This window comes from Schistocerca gregaria, chromosome 7, assembly GCF_023897955.1.
Source record: "Schistocerca gregaria isolate iqSchGreg1 chromosome 7, iqSchGreg1.2, whole genome shotgun sequence".
NCBI classification, from domain to species: Eukaryota; Metazoa; Arthropoda; class Insecta; order Orthoptera; family Acrididae; genus Schistocerca; species Schistocerca gregaria.
Genome location: NC_064926.1, coordinates 379,612,516 through 379,640,335, shown reverse-complemented (window position 1 = coordinate 379,640,335; position 27,820 = coordinate 379,612,516). Strand labels below are relative to the sequence as shown.

The 27,820-nt window shown below is 39.9% G+C and overlaps 1 protein-coding gene across 1 annotated transcript in view; it reads left to right on the top strand.

The window, feature by feature from the left end:
* The window catches only part of LOC126281788 (myotubularin-related protein 10-B), a 122,724-nt gene that overhangs the window by 77,658 nt on the left and 17,246 nt on the right, over window positions 1-27,820 (top strand). Inside the window, exons 12-13 of the mRNA XM_049981001.1 lie at window positions 10,190-10,447; window positions 16,268-16,500. Coding sequence (XP_049836958.1) covers window positions 10,190-10,447; window positions 16,268-16,477 — 468 coding nt within the window. The 3' untranslated portion in view covers window positions 16,478-16,500. The remainder of the gene's footprint in view (window positions 1-10,189; window positions 10,448-16,267; window positions 16,501-27,820) is intronic.

Below are 27,820 nucleotides of genomic sequence, written 5' to 3'. Positions count from 1 at the left end.
TTGGTTATGAACTGTAGATTAAATTTAAGTAGATGGGACCTGGATGAACTGAAAGAACCAGAGGGTTTAGAGAATTTCAGAGAGAGCATTAAGGAAAGGCTGACAAGAACTGGGAAACACATACAGTACAAGAAGAATGGGTAGCTTTGAGAGATGAAATAGTGAAGGCAACAGAGGATCAGGTAGGTAAAAAGATAAGGGCTAGTAGAAATCATTGGGTAACAGAAGAGATATTTAATTGATGAAAGAAGAAAATATAAAATTACAGTAAATGAAGCAGGCAAAAAGGAATACAAATGTCTAAAAAATGAGATTGACAGGAAATGCATAATCGATAAGCAGGGATGGCTAGAGGACAAATGTAAGGATGTAGAAGCATATATCACTAGGTGTAAGATGGATACTGCCTACAGGAAAATTAAAGAGACCTTTAGAGAAAAGTGAACCACCTTTATGAATATCAAGAGCTCAGATGGAAAACCAGTCCTAAGCAAAGAAGGGAAAGCAGAAAGGTGGAAGGAGTCTACACAGGGCAGATATACATGAGAGCAGTGGAAGAGGAGGTAGATGAAGACAAAATGGGAGATATGATAATTTGTGAAGAATTTGACAGAGCACTGAAAGATCTAAGTCGAAACAAGGCACCGGGAGTGGACAACATTCCATTAGAACTACTGATAGCCTTGGGAGAACCATCTATGACAAAACTCTTCCATCTGGTGAGCAAGATATATGCGAGACAGGTGAAATACCTTCAGACTTCAAGAATAATATAATAATTCCAATCCCAAAGAAAGCAGGTGCTGACAGGTGTGAAAATTACCAAACTATGAGTTTAATAAGTCATGGCTGCAAAATATTAACACCAATTCTTTACAAACGAATGGAAAAACTGGTAGAAACCGACCTGGGGGAAGAGCAGTTTGGACTCTGTAGAAATGTTGGAACATGCGAGGCAATACTGCTCCTACGACTTATCTTAGAAGATAGGGTAAGGAAAGGCAAACATATGTTTCTATCATTTGTAGACTTAGAGAAAGCTTTTGACAATGTTGACTAGAATACTCTCTTTCAAATTCAGGAGGTGGTAGGTGCAAAATAAAGGGAATGAAAGGCTATTTACAATTGGTAAAGAAACCAGATGGCAGTTAGAACAGTCAAAGGGCATGAAAGGAAAGCAGTGATTGAGACAGGGCTGTAGCCTATCCCTGGCATTATTAATATATATATTGAGCAAGCAGTAAAGGAAACAAAAGAAAAATTTGGAGTAGGAATTAAATTCTATGAAAAAGAAATAAACAGTTTGAGATTTGCCACTGACATTATAATTCTGTGAGAAACAGCAAAGGACTTGGAAGAGCAGCTGAAAGGGATGGACAGTGTCTTGAAAGGAGGATATAAGATGAACATCAACAAAAGCAAAACAAGGATAATGGAATGCAGTCAAATTAAATCGGGTGATTCTGAGAGAATTAGATTAGGAAATGAGACACTTAAAGTAGTAGATGAGTTTTGCTATTTGGGGAGCAAAATGATTGATGATGATGTTTGAAGTAGGGAGGATATAAAATATAGACTAACTATGGCAAGGAAAGCATTTTTAAAGAGAAATTTGTTAACACTGAGTATAGATTTAAGTGACAGGAAGTTTTTTCTTGAAGTATGTGTATGGAATGTAGCCGTATATGGAAGTGAAACATGGACACTAAACAGTGTAGACAAGAAGAAACTGGTAGCTTTTGGAATGTGGTGCTATGAAAGAATGCTAAGGATTAGATTGATAGATCATGTAACTAATGAGGTACTGAATAGAATTGGGGAGAAGCGGAAATTGTGGCACAACATGACCAGAACAGGAGATCAATTGGTCACACACATTCTGAGGCATCAACGGATCACCAATTTAGTATTGGAGGGAAGTGTGGAGGGTAAAAATCGTAGAGGGAGACCAAGAGATGAGTACACTAAGCAGACTCAGAAGGGTGTGGGTTGCAGTAGTTATTCGGAGACAAAGAGGCTTGCACAGGACAGAGTAGCATGGAGAGCTGCATCAAACCAGTCTCTGGACTGAACACGACGACGACAACAACAACAACAAGTCATATCCTGCCCATGGCGCTTTCCATGTATACGAGTAATGCTTTGTTCCCTCTCTTTGGTACTGAACATAAGCCACGGGACAGTAAGTATTCCTTTCAGCCACTATATGGAATTAAGAATAGCAGTAATAAACATTTGTTCTGTCAAATACAACTGCTACCTTTTTTCCTTACCACTTCAAAATAATAAAGCAGATTTTTCGAAACTAGAGGGTGACAGCCAATTAAAGTGGAAAATATTGTGATTGTTATTCCCTAGTTGAAACATTGTCTACAGTCCTGTCAGTAAATAAGAAGTATCATTCAAATTTCAATTAAATTGAAGGAACACTTCTCTAATTCTGTTCCCTATTTTATTTACTTATTTTGTCCAAACCCTAACCAACAAAGTACTGTGAGAAAATTGCCTGTATTGGGAAGAAGCAGTCTACAAAGGTGTGTAACTATTGGATTGCAAACCTACCTGTTGGTCTTAAGTCTTCGAGGACCATCCAGATATCCTTGGTGTGGTAAACTTACCCGATCTTACCTCCAGTGCAGTTGCTACTATATTGCGCCCTACCATATCAATTCCAATAATGAATTGTTTTAAGACAATTACACTCTGGGCGAGGTTGGTGCACGTGTAAATAAACAGCAGATATATCTGGTAAAATCCCACACATCAATGGAAAAAAAATTACGACACCCAAAAATAATTAATGTAGAGTAATGAAATTTTGGGAATAAATTTGCTAAGCAACATAGTTAAATGACTTCCGCTGCAAGATCACATGGTAATGTAAGCACGAGATAAGCCATTGCAAATGTGAAATCTGGTGCGTTAACAACTGTTGTAACTGCCAGAATGGTAAATGTGAGCTTGCAAATGGACATGCATTGTATGGACAGGTGTCGGATGTCAGTTTGTGGGATGGCGTTCCATGCTTGTTACTCTTGGTCAGTCAATACAGAGACAGTTAATGCTGTTTGTGGATGATGCTGGACTTGTCCTCTATTGAAATCCCATATGTACTTGATTGGAGACCGACTTGGTGATTGAGCAGGCCAAGGCAACATGTCAACACTCTGTAGAACATGTTGGGTTACAGCAGCAGTTTGCTGGCGGCCATTATCGGGTGGGAAAATGCTTCCTTGAATGGTGTTCATAAATGGAATAACTCGCCTTACAGTGGAGATACTGAGTTGCAGAAAGACCCAACAAAAAGACTGTTGGAAAATTAACTTTCAGCCAACAAGGCCTTTGTCAAAAATAGCCCCCCCCCCCCCCCCCCACACACACACACACAAACACAAACGTAACCCATATGCACATGACCACCATCTCTGTCAACTGTGTGTGTGTGTGTATTTTTTAATAAAGGCCTTGTTGGCTGAAAGCTAACTTTCCGACAGTAGTCTTTTTGTGCCTTTCTGCAACTTCCATTGTTTGATTTTGCTGTTGGTGTGTAATATAACCACTCCAGACTGTAACTCCAGGTGTAGTTCCGGTTTGTGAAACATGCAGACCAGCTTTTATCTGAAAACAGAACACCCTGCCCTCCAATGAGCTCTCACCTGACATCATTAAAGTTGCAAATAGCAGTTTGAGGTCAGTGGAATGTGCACTATAGGATGTAATCGATTTATAACATTTCTTTGTGTCACTGTGGTGCCAACTGCTGCTCAAATTGCTGCTGTAGATGCAGTATGATGCATCAGAGCCATAAGTGGAACACAATGGTCTTCCCTCTTGGTAGTGCCAAATGGCTGTCCAGAGCCCAGTCTACTTGCATCCATACATTCATCGTGTGCAGTGGCTACATTCCTGCCATGTCTTCCTGCAGTATCGCAGAAGAAACATTCAGCTTCTCGTAGCCCTGTTACATGATCCCATTCAAACTCAGTGAGGTGTTGATAATGGTGTCTTTGTTGCTTAAAAGGCATTCTTGACTAACATCAACTCACCACATCCAATCTCAAAGGTAACTAACTCTCATGACTGTTACAGCATGTATTTAAAGCAAACCTGATTTGCATTCTCGAAGTGTCACTACTAGCACAAATGAAAAAATTATTCGCAAAGTAATTTACAATTTTAAGTCACATCTCTGCTGTGCTGTGCAGCATATGATTTATGTGAGCTGGCACATAGGGCTTCAAATAACAATGCCAGAATAGTTCAACATCTTCTGGCAATTAATAACCCAATATTTCCAAGCCACAATAACAACGTAGGCCCACCATTTGGAAAAAGTGGTCATCAACGATGATAAAATCACAACATTAAGACATTTACTGCAGGTGTAATCATGGCACCGTACTTACCAACGTGGGTTGGAGTGATTCCATCTCACCTGGCATAAGCTGTGCTCATTTTCTACCATCATTTATGTTGGTTTAGATTGTCAAGAATGCTTTGTCAAAAGCAAATCAAATTCACTTCCTAAGCAACTTTACTCCATTAGATTTTGTAAAATCACCTTGAGCAAAGGCAGGGCTTCCTATGTCGTAGATGTGGAGCTGACATTCATCACATGTCCAAGCTCTTCCAACACCTCATTCTCCCCAACAGTCGCATGTCGCCCCTGCTGCTGCCCATTATGGATTTCAGTGACAGCAGACCATCCACTTTAGGAATATTAATTCTTCTAATATTATAACAGCTTAAATCAGTGGCTCCAGTGAAGGCTCTCTCAGACTGACATATGACATAATTTCTCCTCCCTGCAAACTCTGACAATTCTTAGCTCTATGATGGGCTATTGTTCCTTCCCCTTCTGCGTTCTGTTGAACTTTTCTATCAGATTGTAGCTGAGGGATGTCTGTCCCTGAAAACTAAGCTGTATTTTTATTTCGACAACTGATAGTATTCATATGCCAGCTTTCAAACTTTCAGAAGCCATAGTCTGAATTCCCATCATATTGACTTGTGTTTTTGTGGACACCTTTGCCCTTCTCCATGACAGAGGCTATCTGCAGCCACCATCGCCTCTCATGAATTCAGATAATTAAACTCAATTAAAATTCAAATATAATACGATTCTTCACTCAGATCATGATGCAGCTTTCATCAATCTCACTCTAATAAAATTTTACCTACATCTACATGTGATTCTACCACACTCCTTCTCTCCATCCTTATTTTAGTTTACCCACTTATTATAGCTGAGATGATCTTGCACAGTGAGATGACATACCACTGCCACATTCACACTGTTCAGGAACTCAAAGAGATAGGGAAATAAATTGTAAGCATTCTTGTTTCAATTCATTGTAAGAGTAAATTTCAGTAAAATCAGATAATATGATCATTGTTACTTTGTTCATCTAATGTAACTATGCAAATTCATTATAAAATTAAGCTAGTACTTTGATAGTAACCCAGTAGGAACTACCTTGACTTGTTCTGGGTCTGTCCAGCAGAACATATGCCATGCCTGCTAATATTGACAGAATGTCCTGTTTCATCATAATAGCTATCTGAACAAATGGCACTCGAGTAACTAGAACTCTTAGAGCGCAGCTGTGGCAGATGTCTTTCACTAGCTCCTGCCCCATTGCACCTCATGCCTCGGAGTGTGACTTTAAGGCAGTGTTGAGTGAGACTGAAGGCTGGGATGGCTGGGTGTAGTCTTGATCAATTCATTCATGTTGGTCGTCAGATTACAATGAAGGGATTGTGTGCATATATGAATTTTTTGCTGCAATCTTAAACAATTTATTATCCAACCCCAGTTATCGCAAAGTGTGTGTGAGAAGGGTCCTGCAGATGTTAACACAAGAACAAAAGAATCACCGAGTGCGATTTGTCATGATCTTTTGAACAAATATGAGGCTGAAGGCAACAATTTTCTGAAAGCCATCATCACTGGAGATGAGACATAGTGCCACCACAACTTGGCAGAATGTGAGTGATGACATTTGAATTCTCCAAACAAGACACGGGTACCTGCAAGGAAAGTGATGTTCAGTCTTTTGATGTATGCAGGAGGTTTTTCTTCTGAATGGTGTGGAGCCTAATGCAGCTATCAAGCCAGAACACTACAAGTTGACACCAACAAGGCTGCAAACCTGAATTTTCATAACAAGGCCAGATATGATGACAATCATCCACTTGCAACTTTATAATACCATGACCCACAACAGTTTTGCAACTGTGGAATTCATCGCTAATTTTAGCTGCACTGCCTTATCAGATTTGCTATAGAGCCATCATTTAGCATCTTCAGACTTCCATCTCTGTAGGCCTATGAAAGATGGACTGTATGGCCCACATTTTCCAGACTCCATAGCTGTCATCAAAGTTGTAAGATGGTGGCTAGCCTCAGCTTGTTCATGTTTTTAAGAGTACGGCATTCAGGCTCTTGTTCATCATTATCAAAAGTGCATGACAAATGATGGTGACTATGTAGAAAAAAATGACAGTATTTACATGAAATCTAGCTGTATTTAATTGTGATATTGTAATTTCTTTGTTTGTAACTTCTGTGAAAATAAATGGAAGGCATTAGAATCAGAATGATTCTCATAGAAACTGAGTAGTTACCATAGCATTAATCTCACCACATACAAACAAAATATTCCATAGCAGATTGTAAGCATTACCTTTTATATATTTATGACTGACTCCTGTGAGCTACAGTCAGTGTGATACTGGACAATCTGGTCCCTTACTTGTTAATAAGACCTGATGGGACATGGTCATATAAAAGTATTTCATACATTTATTTACATCTCCATTGTGTGATTTTACGATCTTGGAAAGACTCAAGATTTGATGTGGAATTACGGTATTCTTAGAGAGTATCATATACGGGTTATAGGAGATGTTTGCACATTTTAATATTGTTTTGTTTTGGACAAGATACTTCCTCTAGGGAGTCATAAGTCATGCACTGTCAAACGATTACATCACGCCCCTAAGGTACTGTTTAGAGCATAGTTTTCTCTCTAGTACTTTCAGGAATGACATTTAACTCTCTGAAAAGTCGTGGGTGATAATTTCAGTTTTCTGTGTCTCATCCAGCTGGGAATAAATGACAGACTTTAGATTTTAGCCTAAAATATCTTTTGTATATAAGGCAAACATTAAAAAAATGTGATGTGAATGTAAAATGGTTCGTTCCACATCATTAGGATGTATCGTACAAAATGATCCATGGAACATGTAACTAACTAATTAACAACCAGGAGACATGGTTTCCAGTTTTAAAGGTCCAATAACATATGAAGATTAAGTAGTTTATGCTTTAATAGATTGTGTAGATCCACAAACAAGTCAACAGATCATGAGATCACATCAACAATGTAAGTGGAAAGGAGCAATGGATGAAGAAATAAAAGCACTGTAAGACAATCGGAATTGGGCTTTAGAACCACTCCTTGTAAATGGATTTGCAAAATAAGAAGGAGTGCTGACAGTTCCATTGATAAATTTAAGTATAGACTGTTAGTAAAGGATTTTTTGACAGACGTTTTGATTATTAACAGTTTTTTACTATGCGTATGTTCATTGTTCAATAACTAATGACTGTTTCTTCAAATCAGAATATGAACCTTATCAAGGTATATGTGGGTACTGCTTTTTTGTATGGTGATTTGGAAGTAACCATCTATATAAGTGACCTGCTTGATATAATGAAGGCTATTTCATTTGAAGAAAAGTCTTTATGATCTAAAACAAACTCATCATGCTTGGAATAGAAAATACAGCAAGTATGTTATTGAAATGGGGTTTGAAAGAAGTCTCTTTGTGAAGCACAAAGGTTCCATAAAATTTAAGTTCTTTACACTGCAGATGAACTTATTAGCTTATATATCCATAAGTAATTTGAAGAAAAAGTTCACTGCCAGTGTCTTTCTACTATGGCCTGGAAATTCATCAGAAGGAAAATAAGTGTATACAAGTCTGTCAGTTTCATTAAGTAAAAATAAATTGAGGACAAGGGGACAGAAGAAGGGTTACTTAATGGTTGCTCTGTACGGGCAGTTTTCTGACCTGACCTAGTATATCTAGGTATTGTGATATAATCCGTGTGAATTGAATCTTTCAGTATATGAGGGGCACTTCTGAATGTGGTTTTATGTAGAAGAGAAATGTTAACATTGGTTTTCTGAGGTGTTATACAGTGTTACCAATTATGATGGGTATCTTGGTACGATTAGTAGTTTACATACTTGAGTAAGACAAATGAGAGATACGTTGAACTTTTTCTTGCTTTACATGTTCATAAGTGTAAAATTGCACATATCACCAAATGCAAAATTGTAGCTGCATGTGACTAGCATACCAGTTTTTCAAAATTGGATTCAAGGATGTTGTACAGATACGTGAATAAAACCATTTGTGGGGTTTAGTAAGGAAGTAATCACTTAGGCTCAGTCATATACAAAGCGGGTGACAATCTTTGGTTCATTGGTAGAAAACTGAGAAAATGCAGTCTGTTTACAAAAATCTCGTGTGACCCATCATAGAATATTGCTCATTTATATTGGACCCATCCGAATACGACTAACAGAGAATACTGAACACATACAAAAGAGCATACAAAAGGCTACTTACAAAGTTGCAAGAACTAGTATTCAGTGAGGAATCTAGTAATGTACTGCAGCTCCCTAAATATCACTCTCACAGGGGCCACAAAGGCAAGGTTAAACTAATTGCAGCATGCACAGATGTATTTGAGCAGCCATTCTTCCTATGCTCAGTGTATATGGAACAGAAGAAACCCTAATATGTGGCACAGTGGGGAAGTATCTTCTGCCATACACACCTCAGTGGTTTGCAGATTATAGATATAGATATACAAGTACATATTAAATTATGCAGAGATATTGCATCCCAGTAATGTGGATGAACAAAACATTCTATCTAGGAATATTGGACACTGTGTTCACCTTGAGGGTATTGCGCTTATGATTAGTAGTATTAGTGCTGCCCTACACCAAGTCTTTTTGTTATGATTATACAACACTTTCTTAGGATGTGTTTCTTTTGTCTGCCTTCGAGTGGTTGCTTCTGACTTGATCATATGCAGTGATAACATTAGGAATCTTCCCAAGAAAGCCACAATTGATTCTCGGTAATATTAAGTTCGATGGAGTAAAAATAACAGGTGTGTGTGTGTGTTTGCCTCAGTTGGAATAAGTATACCAGTCTGTGCATTTAAGGATGGCAGCACTTGCATTGTCTCAGTGGGATAGTATTTTAGTCTCCTTTGCATATAGTATTTTCATTGTCTGACACTGAACTTTGTGGATATCTTTTTGACACCAGAGTGAGTGAGACTTTAGAAACGGAGAGAAATGTATTATATGCTCCAGTGTGCTCAGTGGATACAAACTGTTTAACAAATGAACACAACAGAGAATAATTCAAGACAATTGAGATTATATTGAACTTTTGCAAAAGTGCAGGAAGGAATATTTAACTATTTAGCAGTAACAGGGCCTGTTAGAATACAGGGAGATGATGCAGCTGACTTATAGCGGAGATTCATTGGGATGTGGTGTCTAACCTACTGGTGTTATATCACAGACAAATGGATTATACGTCTGTGGAAAAATAGTAGCTGTAGGTGGTGATTAACAAATTGTGGCTTGACAAGTCAAGAACAGAGCAATGGAGGTCCACAATTTGAAGAAAGTTATTCTTAAATAACTTAAATGTTAGCTCCTAAACACACAGTTCTGTATTTTGGTGAGGACATCGCAGCATTTGCAGCTTTTTATGTACTGCTAGAATTAGATGTCTCAAGTGATGCCTGGTAGATTAATCCTTTGATCATTATGGGAGCAGTTTTTTGTTTACTTGGGTACCTTTCCTTTATTGTTGGGACAAGTGTAGTGATTAGTTCTGAGTGGAGAAGTGCCACCCATTTGAAGTGTGTGGTTCAAAAGTAATGAATTACTGTGTGCTATTTAGTGTTTATGCAATCATCTTCCGGGCAAAACTACTATGTTGCAGTTAACAATTATCATTAAATATACAATTTTTCATATGCTAGAGGAAACTCTTGATAGAATACAAACCATAAAGTTCTGTTGGTTTATTTTTTCCTTGAATAAATACCATTTTTACCTCATGTATAACAAATTTCTTCTTCCAGGACCCACAAAATCCATTAATACTCCGCAGTGTTTGGGACTGGGACGAGCAGTTCTCAGAAGCACGTGACCAAGAGCTGTTTCACAATCCGCTGTTCAGGCGGCTTTCTAAGTCGTCTGTTTCTCCACTGTCACCTCGCTGTGGAGTTTCATCGTTGCAACTCTGGGCACAGTGCTATTATCGGTGGCTGCCACCACTGGAGATAAAGCGAGGTGGTCGTGTGCAAGTTGAAATAATTACTCGTGCTCTTGCTGCGCAGGTCAGTGCATTGTATATTTGGCTGATGTAGTGCAACTTTTAAATAAAATTACAACAATTTCACTTTTTTTCCTTTTTGAGATTATGATTTATAAATATTGATTCTGGATTTTCTGTCTAATTGCTTATATTGCAAATGTTCACATGAACATATTCATTTTTTGTACTGTCCAAATTAGTTTAGGTACGTAAAATATTCCTTTTGACAGTTCCAACTTGTGAATACAGCTTTTTGTTTATTCTTCGCTGTCCAGAAATCCTTTTTAAGCATATCAAACTTTTTTTAGCTATCCTCATGGAGACTAACTTTGATGTTCTGATAAAGGCCTTTATTTTTTATACACCTCAAATTTTTCAACTCAAAACATTTGTAGGGGAGCTCTATTTACATTAAGGTCATATTACCTTGATGTAATAAGTTAGTTAATTACGTCTTCCATACAGCATTTGAATGATTCCTGTGTTCTTAAATCACTTAAGGTAAGTCAATTACACTGATCTGTAATCTCAAGTCTTATTGCCGTCCTCCCCTAATCTAGCAACCATTACTTAAAATTAAATATTTCATCCTCCATTATTGTTAGATGATGCATATTATGTATCATAAATTAATTCTATTTTTAATTTTGTTTGGCCTATCTGTAAATGGTTTTTTCCATTGAAAAAATTTTGTGCCACGCTACTTGCAGCAGGTTGTAGCTGGGAGATAAAACTCCAGACTTTGTTCTAAAAGGCTGTCTGGCGTGGAAACATTGTGATAATTTAAAATTTGTGCCAGACTGAGACTCACCTGTATTTCCTGTTTGTCATTAGTAGTTTCCTTAACCATTAGGCCCTTTGGCGGTCTCCATTACATTGCTAGTTCGGCATATCTGAATGTTTTGCATTGGTACCATTTAGAGTTGTTGTAGTTTAATTGATTTCATCTCCATCAAACCATTCATTTAATTTCATCTTCATCCAGTTACGTTTATCTTCTCTTATGGCTATAGCTTTCGTTTGCTTGAGAATGTTTCATTTCTGTTGTTGTATAATCTCACCAGTTATTTCCAACACTGATAGACAAAGTATGATGATTACTTTACAGCTTTCATACCAGTCAGTGTATGAAGAAGCCCTAGACTTTGGGCTCCACTGCTTCTTTAAGCAGTTAAGTTCTCACGCCAGTTACCAGATCCTTCTGTGCCCATGAACTCTGAGCCTGTGTTTGTAGGTGTTTTTCCCTCCCTGCCAATGATAGGCTGTGATCCTGGGGCATGAACTGTCCCCTTGCCACCTTCACACCTAACAAGGTCTCCCATAATGTGATTAAACAACGTAACTGCAATGCATATTATTGTCACCAGCCAGAACTAAAACTATTAATGTCATCCAGTTCTTTGATCTGTGTTGCTCTCTGAGAAACATATTTCATTAATGACCATTCAATTCCCTAACCTGTTGAGATTATGATGCTTTCTTTTTGAACTGTACTGGCCCTGAGAGAGCATCTAGTGAGATCTGTTCACTAGTTTTTACAGATGTCATCAGTGAGTGGACCCACACTATCAGTGAAACTGATATCAGTGATCAGCATTTGTAACATTTATTTTCTTCCAGGCAGGCACTGACTTATGTTGAGATGGCTACCTTAATCCATCATGTTTCTCCACCCTTTGTCCTGCCTGAGGATTACTGTGCACATCACCCCATGCGAGAAAGTGCCACTTCTTCTGGTAGAGGCTTTTCAGTTGATTATCTTCTTTTTTATCTTGATATGTCTCCTCTCTATGACTGTACCTCTAACCACTTTAGTGCTGTCCTTGGCATCTTTTTAGGTATTGACATTACAATATCTTCTCTCGATCTCATGGTTTCACTACAGTGGGCACTACGTCACCATCCGTGTGAAATTTATTACGTTCAGGTGATCCTGTCACCTTTTTTTGTAGCCACCCAATGGACCCATTACTGTACTGAGGTCCCCGAAGAGCCAGTTGGTATTTGTATGCCTTTGCCATTACATTTGTCCCTTCTCCATCAGATTGTATCAGAAAGGTTGTTGAGATGTCTCTGACTCGATCGCCCACATTAATAGAACTACTGTGCCCCTTTCTATGGGATATCTCCATCAGCATCTGGTAGTGTGGTGAACCAGAGATGTGGCACAGTACTATTCAGGACTGTCGTATGGCCCTGTGATATCTTGAGTGACTTCCTTCACATACCACACTCATTGCTTTGGGGCTCCATGCAAAGCCTTGCTACCAAGTTAAGCACAGTAAGGAGTGCTGGGAGAGCTATGTTTCCTCTGTGAGAACATATGTCTCTGGCATCCCAGGTGTGGATGAAACTCAGTAGTCTACTGGTTTGGCAAAGATAAACAACTGTTCCGAGTCTTCTCCTTCATGGTGGTAATTCTACAGATGTGTTGACTATTGATGAACAGCTCATGACCCAGTTCGCAACAGTGTGAGCATCTCTTTTTATCTAGCTACCTTCCAATGCATAAAAAGACATGTTGAAGATGACACTCTATAGTTTACCTCCGTAATACTGAATTATGTAATGTTCCTTTTGCTGATCAGGAACTGCTACAGGCTCTTGACTCATCTCTTGATATGGCCCCAGGCCCTGATTCGATTCATAATCAGATGATCCACCATCTGGATGTGACAACCAGACTCCCGTCTACTCAAGGTCTTCAACTTTATTTCATCCTAACCTTAAACCAGGCAAAAACCTATGACCATCGACAGCCTCACCAACATGCTCTGCAAACTGTTTGAATAGATGGTAGAGTGATGATAATGATGGGTTTTGAAATCACATTGTCTTTTGTCTATCAGTGTTGTTTCTGGGAGGGGGGTGGCGTGCCACAACTGGCCATCTGGTTATGCTAGACATAGCAGTCTGACAAGCTTTTTCTAAATGCCAACATCTCATTTGCAGATTTTTTCAAACTATGCTAGACACAGCAGTCTGACAAGCTTTTTCTAAATGCCAAAATCTCATTTGCAGCCTTTTTCAAACCATGTAAGGCATACGACACTTGTTGGCACCACCACTTTTTACTTATCCTTCAATATTGGGTTTCCAAGGTGTGCTATCAACTTTTATCTGCCAGTTTTTATCCTTCAGATTGTTTCAGGTTGGAAGTGGTACATTGCTCGACTCCCCATGGGTTCGAAAGAACAGTGTCTCTAAGGGCTCAGTGCAGAGTGTTACACTCTTCCTTATCACCATCAATGGCCAAGTGACAACTGTCAAACTTGTGGTTACCACTGAACTGCTTATCAATGGCTTTTGATTTTTGTACAACTGTCAGTCAGTTCCAAGGAGCCATCTGGAGGGCCTCTGCTTGGACCCTTTCCCATGGCCTTCAGTTTTCCCCCACTAATTGTGAGTCACGTATTTCTGTGTTTGTACCACAGTTCATCTGAAACTGCAACTCTGTTTTGGTACACAGTGGTGCACAATTCCAAATTTTGTGACTCCTTGAAATAATATGGCTTGACTCCACCATATTTGTTACTTTAAAACTAGCTTAATGTGGAAATTTAAAGCTTACTACTTCCTTGCCCACAGCTCTTGGGTTGCGGAAAGTGCTGTTCTACTTCATTCTTACTGGACATTGGTCTCGTCTTGATTGGACTATGATTGTATGGTTCAGTGCTACCTTCATCTCTGAAATTATTGGACCCAGTACATCGTTGTGGTGGAAGACTGGCCACTGGTGCCTTCCAGACCAGTCCCATAGGCAGTCTGCTTGCTGAAGTGGGGATCTTACCTCTTCTCTTCCAATTGTATGAACTCTTGCAATTCATACAACTTACTAAATTCCTTTTCCTACAAGGGATGTCAACCATTCGATGCCCACTGTTGAATGTGTTTCTCCATTACAATGCCCCTCTGCTGGATCCTCTGCCTTCTCCATAGCTCCCTTAGAGTGTGCTCGCTGTGTATTCCTGTGCACTTGTCCTTGGTTAGTACCCAGACAATGAATTAAGTCTGGTCTGTTTCAGGAACCTCAATTTTAGTCACTCTTCCCTTATCTTTCTGTTTCTCTGAGTTCTTTGGAAGTATGAGGAGTTGCTACTGTCATTTACTCTGAAGGCTCTAAACCCTTGGACAGGATGGGAAAATGTTGTGTTTATGCAGCAAAACTTCTAACATTAACAGTGCCCTATGTTTTATTAAACAGATCTCCTTCAATCTTGTCTCAAATTCTAGTAACTCACTGAACAATCTCCAGGCTACTGATCTTCTCTCTGGTCTTAGTCACGCTGTACTCCGATTTGTGATTGACATTTCAGTGAGTTGAGTGGAAAGGCCAGCTGCCAGCCAATCATAGTTCTTTCTTCAGAGCCACATGGTTACTGTGTTACCTGTTTTGTAGATACATGCAGAGGCTTGTCTAGCATATCTGGTTGCACACTGGTAACACTTCCCATCTTCACTATGATTGTCAATCGCGAAGCTATTTTAATTGGAGAATACCTGCTCAGTTGTCTTTCTCTGGATACCTGTTCATGTGGGTATCTTGGGAAATAAGCTGCCCAACTTGTCTAACAGTTGCTTTGACAATTTCAGACTGAGAGTTTCAGGGGCAAGTAAGGCCTGTACACAATTGGAGATGGAACATCATCTGGTGGCCTACCGCTCCCTCTAATAAACTCCATGCTGTCAAATAAATTATGACTGCATGGCTCCTTTTGTTCCTTATGTATCGAATCCACAGTCCTATCTCGTTCCCGCATTGCTCCTTCCAGATTAACCCATAATTCTCTCTTAAGTACTGAGCAACACCATTTTGTGATTGTGGAGACTTGCAGAGAGTAGTGCTCATCCTGGTGGAATGCCCCCTCCTACTGTATCTCCATGCCTTGCATTGCTTGATTCAGAAACCTGAAGTTTCCATTGTTTAAGACTTTGATTCTTTATACCTGATACTAGGTGACAGTGGAAGGAGAGTTGAACAGGCTTTTTATGCTTCCTCCAGGAGAGTGGGTTCTTTTCCCATTTTTAACAGTTTGACTATTACGGATTGGGGGTGGGACAGTTGTGGGGAAGATGCCTCCCACTGCATGCTGAGCCCTGCGTGACACAAAACAGTGAACACACCTACTCATCAGATTGCTTTTCTTATTTTATTTTACTTTTGTTAGTACTACTGATTTTCGTTACTTTATAACCTTTTCACTTTTACTGTCATGGATCTCGTCTCTACTTGACAGGAGTTATTTATCCTAGTACTGTGTTACTCTGCATCAGGACAGGAGAATATAAAATGAAACTGACGGGAGGTGGGCTCTTCTTCTCTCTAGCATGCAGACTGGCCCGATCTTTTTATATTTATACCTCATTCATTTATTCCTCACCTGTGGCATCAATGACTTGATTTTACAGTTGTGTGTATTATTACAATTTGATCAAATTTATGGCTGATGTCACCACTAAGTTCAGATAGACCTCAGTCCTGTAGCACAGAACCACCCCCCACCCCCAACACACACACACACACACACACACACACACACACACACACACACACACACACACACACACACAAAACCAACCAACTACAGCCCAATATCCATAAACTAAAATAACCAAATATGTATGTATCAGTCATGAAAGCCTTCACTGTATGCTCTAACAGATTTTGTAATCCTGGTGTGTCGTCTGCAATAGTGTTCTTGTACTGCAATACACAATTCCTCATTCTCAGAGATTTTTTTTTATTTAAATGTAATATATTGAGTTATGTAAGTGTTGGGTCTAATAAATTTAATGCATTCCTCATTAACTTACAGCAGCTTACAAAAATATTTTTTTACAGATTCAAGCATTAAATCAGGGGTCAGAACCAGTGTTGTGCTGCCCACAACCAGGTATGGTAGGCTCATTCTTCCCCTTTGGCCAGAGTGGTTTTGGTGTGAATACAGGCGCAGCAGCTGTTGCACTACTTGGCAGCCAGTTGACTCTCAACACAAGCTTTCTTGGTGGAGATGGCTTGGATTCACAGTCTCTTCTCAATGCACCTGACTGAAGTGGACTGTATTTGGAAGTAAAGTAAGTAATTACTGCAGTTTCGCGTGCATTTGTCAATCAAATCACTTTTTATGAAAAAGCAAGTGGAGCAATATAAAACATCAACAACTTGAAAATATTAATATCATAGATACTTATAATGTAATTGGATAGATAAAATATCTACTCACCATGTGGCAGCACAATATGCACATTTAAAAAAGTTATAATTATGCAAGCTTTTGGAGCCAGTGGCTTCCCCTTCTGGCAGTAGGATTGAAGGGGAAGGGAGAGGGTTGAAAGAAAAGGACTGGAGAGGTCTAGGAAAAAGCGTCGATTCCGGGAAATTCACCCAGAATCGAGGGTGAGGGTAGACTTAACCAGATGGAATGAGAAGGAAAGACCTATTGTTGGGGTCTGTACCTGATGAGATTTGAAAACCTGAGAGCTTAATGGTGGAAGACAGGGTAATATGCAAGACAGAGATTACTGCTAAAACACCATGCACAAGTTAGTTAGATTGAAAAGCTAAAGCTATGTTGTTTGTACAAGACAAAGGTGGGAGAGGATGGTGAAAAATAGACAGGTAACAAAATGAAAGATCTAGAAAATGAAAACAGTGTAATGAAAGGATAGTTACTTCAAAGAAATACTGAGAGAGAAGAAATTAGTATAAATTAAGGCCAGATGGGAGGTGATAACCAAGGATATGTAGGGCTAGTTCCCATCTGTGGAATTCTGAGAAACTGATGTCTGAGGAATCTTGCGTGTAGTGAAACATCCACCAAGGTCACGACTGTCTTGTAGAGCATGCTCTTCGACAGGATATTGTGTGTTGCCAGTGTACACCCTCTGTCTGTGCCCATTCATCATAACTGATAATTTGGTGGTGGTCATGGCAACGTAAAAGACCCTAATGTACTTTAATTTCTTTCATCTCAGCATTTCTTCACAGGAGTTTTCTACATCTTTCATTTTCTTACCTGTCTGTTTTTTGCTGCCCTCTCCCACTTCTGTTAAGTACAATGCACTTAGCTTTGCACTCTTATTAATTCATGCATGATGTTTCAGCAGTATTCTCTGTCTTGCATACTGCCCTACCTTCCAATTTTAAGATCTCAGCTTTTCAAATCTCATATCATGCTGTCGCCAACAATCAGTCTTTCCTTCTTGTCCCATTTGGTGAAATCTCACTGACCTGCAGTTTGGGGTAAATTTTCCAAACTCTACCTCTTTTTCTAGACCTCTCCAGCCCTTCCCCCCCCCCCCCCTCTTTTTCTAGACCTCTACAGCCCCCCCCCCCCCCCCCCCAACTTCCTTCCTCTTCAATCTTTCTGTCAGAAGAAAGAATCACTGTCTCCAAAAGCTTGCTTGGATAATTATAACGTTTTTTAATGTGCGTGTTCTGCCACTGCAGATTTCTTACATTATGATTGTTTCTGGGATAAATACATAGTTTGTTTGTCTCGTAATGTAAAGATTCCGAATTTGGAGTTTTTCCTGTGTGTTTCTGTGAACACTTCAGTCACTACCCTATCTGTCTGTACCCCTTCTGCTATTCACTATGATATTCTCTGCTTCCGGTACCATTTGATTCTGTTGTAAACATTCTGAAAAGTTCCTGTAAATGGCTGCCAACTCACAGTAATATCTTTCCACTGATGTTTCCGAGATCTGAATTCTTCGTCAATCAGTATCAAAACATAATGCTCAGTAAGCCACTACCTTCTCTTTGGGTCTGACTATTTCCTTTAGAAACAAAACCAGGAACTTGTCCAAATGGTGCCATAATACACCAAGGAAAAATGTGATTTCTTTTGATATTGGTGCAGTTGGGTGGACTTTTTGCAGAAGCAGTATTGAAGTACATTGAGAACTTTTATATTCAGTACTTATAGTCTGGGGGATGAATCTTTGGTACTGATGCTCAGTAGCATTATTTTGTTCCCTGACAATCTCAGGAAGTGGTTCAACAGTTGACAGAAGCCATGTTGTTGCACTAAAAAAATGAACCCTTTCATTTGTATACTTAACAATAAGTTCCTTGAGTGACCTGGTACTTTGTTAAACTTGAATTTTATTTAATAGTTATTCCACATTTACTGTTTATTCAATTGAATTTTATCTGGAACATTGTCCAATGTGCTGAGGGGTGTAAACTCATCACATGAAGGGAAACAGAGGAAGAAAAGCATGCTACACAGCTGGGTCTACAGCTTCATGCATTTATTGGCAGTATACCTTGAGAAACAAAACAAGGGTGAGCCCTTATTTTCCATCACTGAACTTGTAAAGAAGACTGCAACAGCTTTGACAGTATGCAAAAGCACTGTTGTAGCTATGGAAATAACAGTACATTGTAGATTGTGATAACATTGGCACACAAAAACTGCAGATACCAGGAGGAAAATGGCAGAGGAAGAGGCAAGTGACAACTTGGAATGATTTTCAGAAAGATGCTATTTGTCATATATGTCTAATTGTTATAAGAGAAAGGAACATCACACTTTTTCAGAACTGCTCTTGTCGCTTCAGAAAGATAATCTTTTTAAAATAGTAAATTTTCATTGTGGTGTGCTGAAACAGACAGGCATTAGTCACACAGTTACTACTGGACAAAAATTATTAATGCAAACAAAAAATATTGTCACATGATGTTGCAGATTTCTGTGGAGGATAATAATGTGTGGATGGATGAAACTTGTTAGTTATTTGTGTCTTCCATGGATAACAATTGCACTCTCTCACTATGATGTGGAACACATTAGTTTTAAAGTTAGGGCACAATTTCTTAGTGCAAACTACGGCAAAATGCTGTCTACACAATTATCTCAAGTTACTACATACTTCCTGATCGGTGAACACAGTCTTTCTCATTCTGTGTTATCTGACTCCTTCCAATTTAAACAAACTGTACTTTCTTACAATATTGAACACAGTGCTCCTAACTTGCGACATGTTTTATTGATCTCAGCACTGACTTCGCCATTTAGCCTGATGCGTACCTTTGAATCACACTGTCTCCAACTTAAGCTTCTTTCCAATATCAGTTAATGACTTACTTGCCTTAATTCCTTTGGCTCCTATGGGGACATAGAGCATCCAGGAGAATTTGCCATCCGTCTCTGTCTTTGACCATTTCCCACAATTCCACCCATGCCTTGCCAACTCTCCTTGCTTCTCTTTGACCATGCTCTTCCATGTACCTGTAGGGTTGCTTCTCTGCCTTGTTCCTTGGGGACTCATTCCAATGCTTTCTTCTCAATTGCTCCATTTGGCTTTCTCAGTGTGTGCCCCAGCCATTTCCACCCTGTCATTAATCAGTTCTTTGTTAGATATTGGTTTATTTATCTCCAGAGATGTGCATCACTTATTTTTTGTGGCCACCAGATTTTTATCATATGCCAGAGGCACCAATTTATGAAGCTTTGTAACTGTTCGTTGCCTATTTGTTTAATTTCCTCTCTCACTGGCATACAAAAGGACAGCCTTCACATTTGTATTAAAAGTATGAATTTTAGATTACATGTGACATTTCTGTGTCTCCATATAGGATCAGTTGTAGGAAGGCAGCATTTGCCTTCTTTATGTGGTTCTTCACATCTTCTACAGCTCCAACACCTTCTGTCACTGCAGTACCCAGACACAGAAATGAATTGAGAATCTCCAACTGCTGCTCTCCAATAAACAGTGGTACTTCCATGTTCTCAGAGTTTACTCTCATTTCCTTTGTATTATCTACATTTATCTTGAGGCCAACCATCTCTGCTGCTTTTTTCGGTGATTTTCATATCTGCCAGCCTTTGAGCTAAAGAACTATGTCATCTCCAAATTCCAAATCCTCCAGATGTCCATGGCTCCCCCATTGGGTTTCTTGTTTCCTGCCTGCTGTGAATGTCTCATAACTGAGTCAGAGACAAGTAGAAGAAACAATACTGATAAAATACAATCTTGCTGGACTCCAGTTGTTATCTCTATTGGCTCTGTCAGATTTTCCTTGTGAAACACGGAACAGTTGTAGCCAACACACAGATCTTTGTTGATGTTTTGTGGTATTCTATACTTCCACGACATCTGCCACAGCACTTGGTGTTTCACAAAATTGAAGGCTTTTTTTTAAAATTGAATGAATGGCAGGTATATAGTTGCCTGGAATTCTTTGTTTTGCTCTAATATGATCCTAAGAGTGTTAGTAAGATCAATTGTGCCCAAAAGCTGTCTATTCATTACGCAGTCTATTTTCAAGTGAATCATTAATCATATTTAAAATAACTCTGCTGAGGACCTTACAGGGCACTGACAGCAATGTAATACCATGCCAGCTACAATCTGCCAAATTTCCCTTTTTTGGGAACAGTCCATTTTTCTACTCCCCTGGGGATTGCACTTTGAGCCAAATATGCTTCAGCAATGGGTGGAACATTTTAACACTACTTTCAGTATCCGCATTTAAGAGCTCCAGTGCTCTGTTGTAAAATAGGCCTGGAACCTTTGCATTTCTTAGGATTCTCAAAGTACTCCTAATTTCGTCCATTGTACATCGCAGATTTATGTCTTGATCTGCTTTGACTTCCTCTAATACATCTCTCACCTATTCCTCCTAGTTGTCTTCACAATTTTAACAGCCCCTTAAAATGCCCTTCCTGTCTCTGTGACAGTACCTGTTGTGATCTCATTTTGTCCCTATTTTCACTCTTTTGTTTGTCTCTCTTTGCACTTCTATCTTGTGCGCTCATGTCTTACAAAGATTTAACTTTTGTTTTAGTTCTTTGCTGCAGTTAATTTCATCCCACATGTCATCAGAGAACCGTTCTTTCCTTTGGTTTGTGTTAAATGCTAAGTTCTTCTCTCCAACATCTACACTCCTGGAAATTGAAATAAGAACACCGTGAATTCATTGTCCCAGGAAGGGGAAACTTTATTGACACATTCCTATGGTCAGATACATCACATGATCACACTGACAGAACCACAGGCACATAGACACAGGCAACAGAGCATGCACAATGTCGGCACTAGTACAGTGTATATCCACCTTTCCCAGCAATGCAGGTTGCTATTCTCCCATGGAGACGATCATAGAGATGCTGGATGTAGTCCTGTGGAACGGCTTGCCATGCCATTTCCACCTGGCGCCTCAGTTGGACCAGCGTTCGTGCTGGACGTGCACACCGCGTGAGACGATGCTTCATCCAGTCCCAAACATGCTCAATGGGTGACAGATCCGGAGATCTTGCTGGCCAGGGTAGTTGACTTACACCTTCTAGAGCACGTTGGGTGGCACGGGATACATGCGGACGTGCATTGTCCTGTTGGAACAGCAAGTTCCCTTGCCGGTCTAGGAATGGTAGAACGATGGGTTCGATGACGGTTTGGATGTACCATGCACTATTCAGTGTCCCCTCGACGATCACCAGAGGTGTACGGCCAGTGTAGGAGATCGCTCCCCACACCATGATGCCGGGTGTTGGCCCTGTGTGCCTCGGTCGTATGCAGTCCTGATTGTGGCGCTCACCTGCACAGCGCCAAACACGCATACGTCCATCATTGGCACCAAGGCAGAAGCGACTCTCATCGCTGAAGACGATACGTCTCCATTCGTCCCTCCATTCACGCCTGTCACGACACCACTGGAGGCGGGCTGCACGATGTTGGGGCGTGAACGGAAGATGGCCTAACGGTGTGCGGGACCGTAGCCCAGCTTCATGGAGACGGTTGCGAATGGTCCTCGCCGATACCCCAGGAGCAACAGTGTCCCTAATTTGCTGGGAATTGGCGGTGTGGTCCCCTACGGCACTGCGTAGGATCCTATGGTCTTGGTGTGCATCCATGCGTCGCTGCGATCCGGTCCCAGGTCGACGGGCACGTGCACCTTCCGCCGACCACTGGCGACAACATCGATGTACTGTGGAGACCTCACGCGCCACGTGTTGAGCAATTCGGCGGTACGTCCACCCAGCCTCCCGCATGCCCACTATACGCCCTCACTCAAAGTCTGTCAACTGCACATACGGTTCACGTCCACGCTGTCCCGGCATGCTACCAGTGTTAAAGACTGCGATGGAGCTCCGTATGCCACGGCAAACTGGCTGACACTGACGGCGGCTGTGCACAAATGCTGCGCAGCTAGAGCCATTCGACGGCCAACACCGCGGTTCCTGGTGTGTCCGCTGTGCCGTGCGTGTGGTCATTGCTTGTACAGCCCTCTCGCAGTGTCCGGAGCAAGTATGGTGGGTCTGACACACCGGTGTCAATGTGTTCTTTTTTCCATTTCCAGGAGTGTAGATAGCTGCCAGTAAGTTTTTGTCAACATGTGTCAATTCCTTACTGCAAAAAAATTCATTAAAGAGGGTCTGAAATCTGTTTTGTAGTTCAAGGGCAAATCTTTCTTTGATGTATTGATCTTTTAACCTTACCATATCCGTTACTTTGCTCCTGTGATTGGGCTTGATCTGTTTTCCACTATCATCAATCTGAACTCGATGAAAACAAGGTGGTGGTCACTTCCAGTGTCTGCTTCTCTCTTATTTCTGACTTTTACAGATAGTGTCAAAACTTATGGCTTATTGTTTTAGGGTGAGGATTTCCTACAATTGGCCAATGTATATGTTGAAGATTGTTTTTTTTTCTGCTCTTTATGAATTTAGATCTTGCATAACTTTTTGCTAAGACCGAATCGCTAACATTGAATCGCCTCTGTTTTAACCTACCATCATGCCTTTCTTTTCTTTTGTTGCATTGTTGCTTCATAATCTCCCTAACATCATCCTCCCTGTCTGCTGCTGAGATATGTTTGCACAATGGGTATTCTACTACCTCTTTGACAAAATATGCAGATTGTTTATCATAAATTATTTCATAAGGGGACAGTCTTGTGGTGGTATGTTGGAGACTGTTTAAGACATCCGAAAAGTTTTCAGTATGCTCTAACCAATTTGGTATGGCCCTTATTACAACATATCCTGCATAGGCGACATATCCCCCTTAAGTATTGTTCTGTTGGATTACAGAATGGAGAGTAGATTGAGATGAGAATATGTTTAATGTTGTGTTTATTTGTAAACTCCTTCCAGGTTTTGGATGTGACCTGGCTTCTATTATCTGCAAGTAAAGCCTTTAGTGTACCGACTATAAGAAAGTAGTCTTGGGTCATTTTTTCGAATTATTTTCTTGCTGGTTGTTTTCTTTAGGGAGTACATATTAATGAACTTCGAGACTAGGTCTACCATTACAAAAATGTAACAGTATCCGTCCCTCTCCTTTTGCTCTGGGTAATTACACATATAAGTCAATGCCCATGAGGCCCATTTCCTTCTTAGGCATTACACTTTGTAAATGACCCCTGTTGGTGTGATTATCAACATTGACATGTTGGCATCTGCCACAGGATGCGAGGCACTTTGTCACTCTGCAGGCAATATTATGAACATAGACACAGTCCTGTATTTTTTTAGTACACTTAAGGCTCCCACAATAACCAAAACTGGTGCGAGTGTAAAATATTAAGGTGCCTATGTTCTCTTCAGACCAGCAAACCTTCCACCTATCACTATCAAGGCTGTGCCTGTAAAAAGGTACCCCCTAGAAAATGCAGTAGTATTGTTGTATCTTTTCTAGGCCCTTTTTTCCCCTAGATAACTTTTTACCAGTTTCCAGTTGTCGTCATGGTTCTGATTACGTCTGAGGTGACTGCAAATTATTTTAAGATCTATTTCCTTTCTTTGCCCCCTTTATATACATCATGGTGAGGTCTTTCCTTTTACTTCCATGTACAGTGTCATCTACATTTCCCACTGGTAGTCTGGATAAGGCTTCAGCCAGTGTTGACACTCCCCTTAATTTATTCCACAGAAAAGTTAAACTGCTGGAGAAAAATAGTCCATTGGGTCAGTCTAGGGTGGTAGAGTTCACATTCTTGAATATAGCTTTAAGACTTTATGATCTGTATATACCTTTACTTGGTTACCTAATAAGTAATTTCTAAATTTTTGATTCCCCGTACTATAGTTGAAAGTTCTCTTCTGAAATGGAGTGGTTTCTCTCTCTCTCTCTCTCTCTCTCTCTTTAAGTATCCTACTTGCAAAGGCAACTGAATGGTGGACTTTAACCTCATCTATTTCTTTTTCTGAGGATACATGGACCACCAACCCAAAATCTCTGCTGTCAGTTGTAGGGAAAAAATGGTGGATAAGTCAGGTCTGTGTAATAATTCGCTGTTCACTAACTGTGCTTTGATGTCATTAGATGAAGATTGACATTCATCGTTCCTTTCCCAGACACTACTCTTTTTAAGCAATGTATTGGGACATGTTGTATTTAGTGCTTGTGTTTTCACATGTTTCTGAAGGAACCCTACAAAACGAAAAATGACTTAAGTTGTTTCTTAGTCTTAGGAGGAAAGAAATCGGCAGTTGCTTGCACTTTATCTTTGTCAGGGAGCATCCCATCTTCGGTGATACTATGTCCCAGAAACTTAAGCTGTTTGAGAGCAAATTTCAGTTAGATAGCTTCAATTTCGTTCCTCCCTTTCTCATTTTGTCACCAATTTGTCTCAAAGTTTCCGCATGTTCTTTCCAAGTCTTGGTTAAGAATAAAATATCATCTACATATATAGTCAGTTTTTCTAATAGTTCTCTTCCCAATATATAATCCAATACCCCCTGATAAGCTCTGCCACCAACACATTTAAGCCACAAGGTTCTCACATCCTAAAAATTTGGTCAGATATCTTGAGTCGAAAACTAGTCTAATGCACCTGTCAGCCTTTGATACAACAACCAGCAGATTATTGTATTGGTTGCAACTATATTCTAACATTTTCCATTTTTGGGAATACTACAGGGCTTTATAAAGAAAGAGTCATAGGGTTTTAGTCTCAAGGTGCATTTATAATCTTTTACGCATCCAGATCTTTCCCAGAAAATATCACGATATTCCCATAAAAATGCCTCTAGCTCTGTCTTCTCTTCTAAATTTAATTCTTTAACCTTCTCTGCTTTACTCTTAACTAGTTCACTATAAGATTCTGTATCAAAAGGATCATCATAGCACTCTACCTCCTCCTCATTATAACTTGAAGCATGAACATCATCAGACTCCCGGATCTGGTTACTTGCACCATTACTTACCATTAACATTTCAGTTTTCCCTGAAATTCCACTCTTTGAGCCAGTGAACATAATGCTTTTAAATTGAACCTTGGCTTTTGTTATCCAATCTGTGCCTAGTATTAGATATTCATTCAGGTCTTACACCACTAGGCACCCTTTTGTAAACGCTGTCTCATCAATTTTAAAGCACAGAGGAGTCTGTTCTGTAATTAGTTTATTGTTTCTCCCTGTTGCACTTTGTAGCTTAACCCTAATTGCAGAGAATTCAGTAAAACTGACACCCTCTTTTATTTTTATCTCTCAATTTTCTAGAAATCCCACAAATTGGACTCCCAGTATCTGTCGGGCAGTTTCCTTTACTGGTATGCAATTGGACATGAATATGTGGGCTTCTTTGAATTTCATTGTTACCTATTTTCCCTCTCACATAATAAACACTCCCCAATCTCCCTGAAACCTACATCTTTCTCATTTTAAAGAGGGGCATTACTTTCAATAGGCTGTAAACTTTCAACTATGATATTGCAGTTGGATTCAACAGTTGTTTTATAATTTCACTTTCTGGTCAAAATCCTGACAAATTATATCCACTACCTCTTCATCCTTATTACTTTTCCAAATTTATCAAAATACTCTGTAGTATGCTCTCTAATCTATCCTTAAGCAGTCCCTGAGTCGCAGATACACGCGACAAAAAGACCGTTACAAATAAAGCTTTCGGTCAGTAAGGCGTTAGTCAAAAAAAAAAAAAAAAAAAAAAACACACACACACACACACACACACACACACACACACACACACACACACACACACACACACACACCACACTTGACTGCGGCAACTGAAACCACACTCGTGTGTTTTCAGTTGCCTAAGACAGCAGTCGTGTGTGAGTTGTGTTTAGTGTGGTTTCAGTTGCCTAAAACTGCAGATGTGTGTGAGTCTTTCCTTATCATAGTATTGTTACATTCCATTGTGGATTTTCCATTGTTTGGCTTAAGCAATCCCCCTCTCACTAAATTGTGAGAAAATATATCATGTACAATTCTGTACAGTAAATCGTATAACATCAATGATAAATGAATAGAAGTCTGTTGCTAAGGCAGAATATTCAAAATTTCTCGGCATGTGTATTGATGAGGAATTGAATTGGAAGAAACACATTGGTGATCTGCTGAAACATTAGGTTCAGCTACTTATGCTGGTAGAGTTAACACATATTTTGGTGATAAACATATCAGTTAATTAGCCTACTACGCCTATTTTCACTCAATGCTTTCATATGGAGCCATATTCTGGGGTAATTCACACTAAGAGGAAAAGTATTCATTGCACAAAAGCTTGTCATCAGAATAATAGCTGGAGTAAACCCAAGATCACCTTTCAGACATTTACTTAAGGAATTTGGGATATTCACAGTATCTTTGCACTACATATATTCACTTAAGAAATTAATATTAAAAAACAAAGATTCTAAGACTTACCAAGCGGGAAAGCGCCGGTAGACAGGCACAATAAAATAACACACAAACACACACACAAAATTTCTAGCTTTCACAACCAGCGGTTGCTTCTTCAGGAAAGAGGGAAGGAGAGGGAAAGACGAAAGGATGTGGGTTTTAAGGGAGAGGGTAAGGAGTCATTCCAATCCCGGGAGCAGAAAGACTTACCTTAGGGGGAAAAAAAGGATAGGCATATACTCGTACACACACACACACACACACACACACACACACACACACACACACACACACACACACACACACATCCATCCATACTTATACAGACACAAGCAGACATATTTAAAGGCAAAGGGTTTCGGCAGAGATGTCAGCCGAGGAGGAAGTGCAGAGGCAAAGATGATGTTGAATGACAGGTGAGGTATGAGTGGCGGCCACTTCAAATTAGCGGAGATTGAGGCCTGGTGAATAACGAGAAGAGAGGATATATTGAAGGGCAAGTTCCCATCTGCGGAGTTTGGATAGGTTGGTGTTGGTGGGAAGTATCCAGATAACCCGTATGGTGTAACACTGTGCCAAGATGTGCTGGCCGTGCACCAAGGCAAGTTTAGCCACAGAGTGATCCTCATTACCAACAAACACTGTCTGCCTGTGTCCATTCATGCGAATGGACAGTTTGTTGCTGGTCATTCCCACATAGAAAGCGTCACAGTGTAGGCAGGTCAGTTGGTAAATCACGTGGGTGCTTTCACACGTGGCTCTGCCTTTGATCGTGTACACCTTCTGGGTTA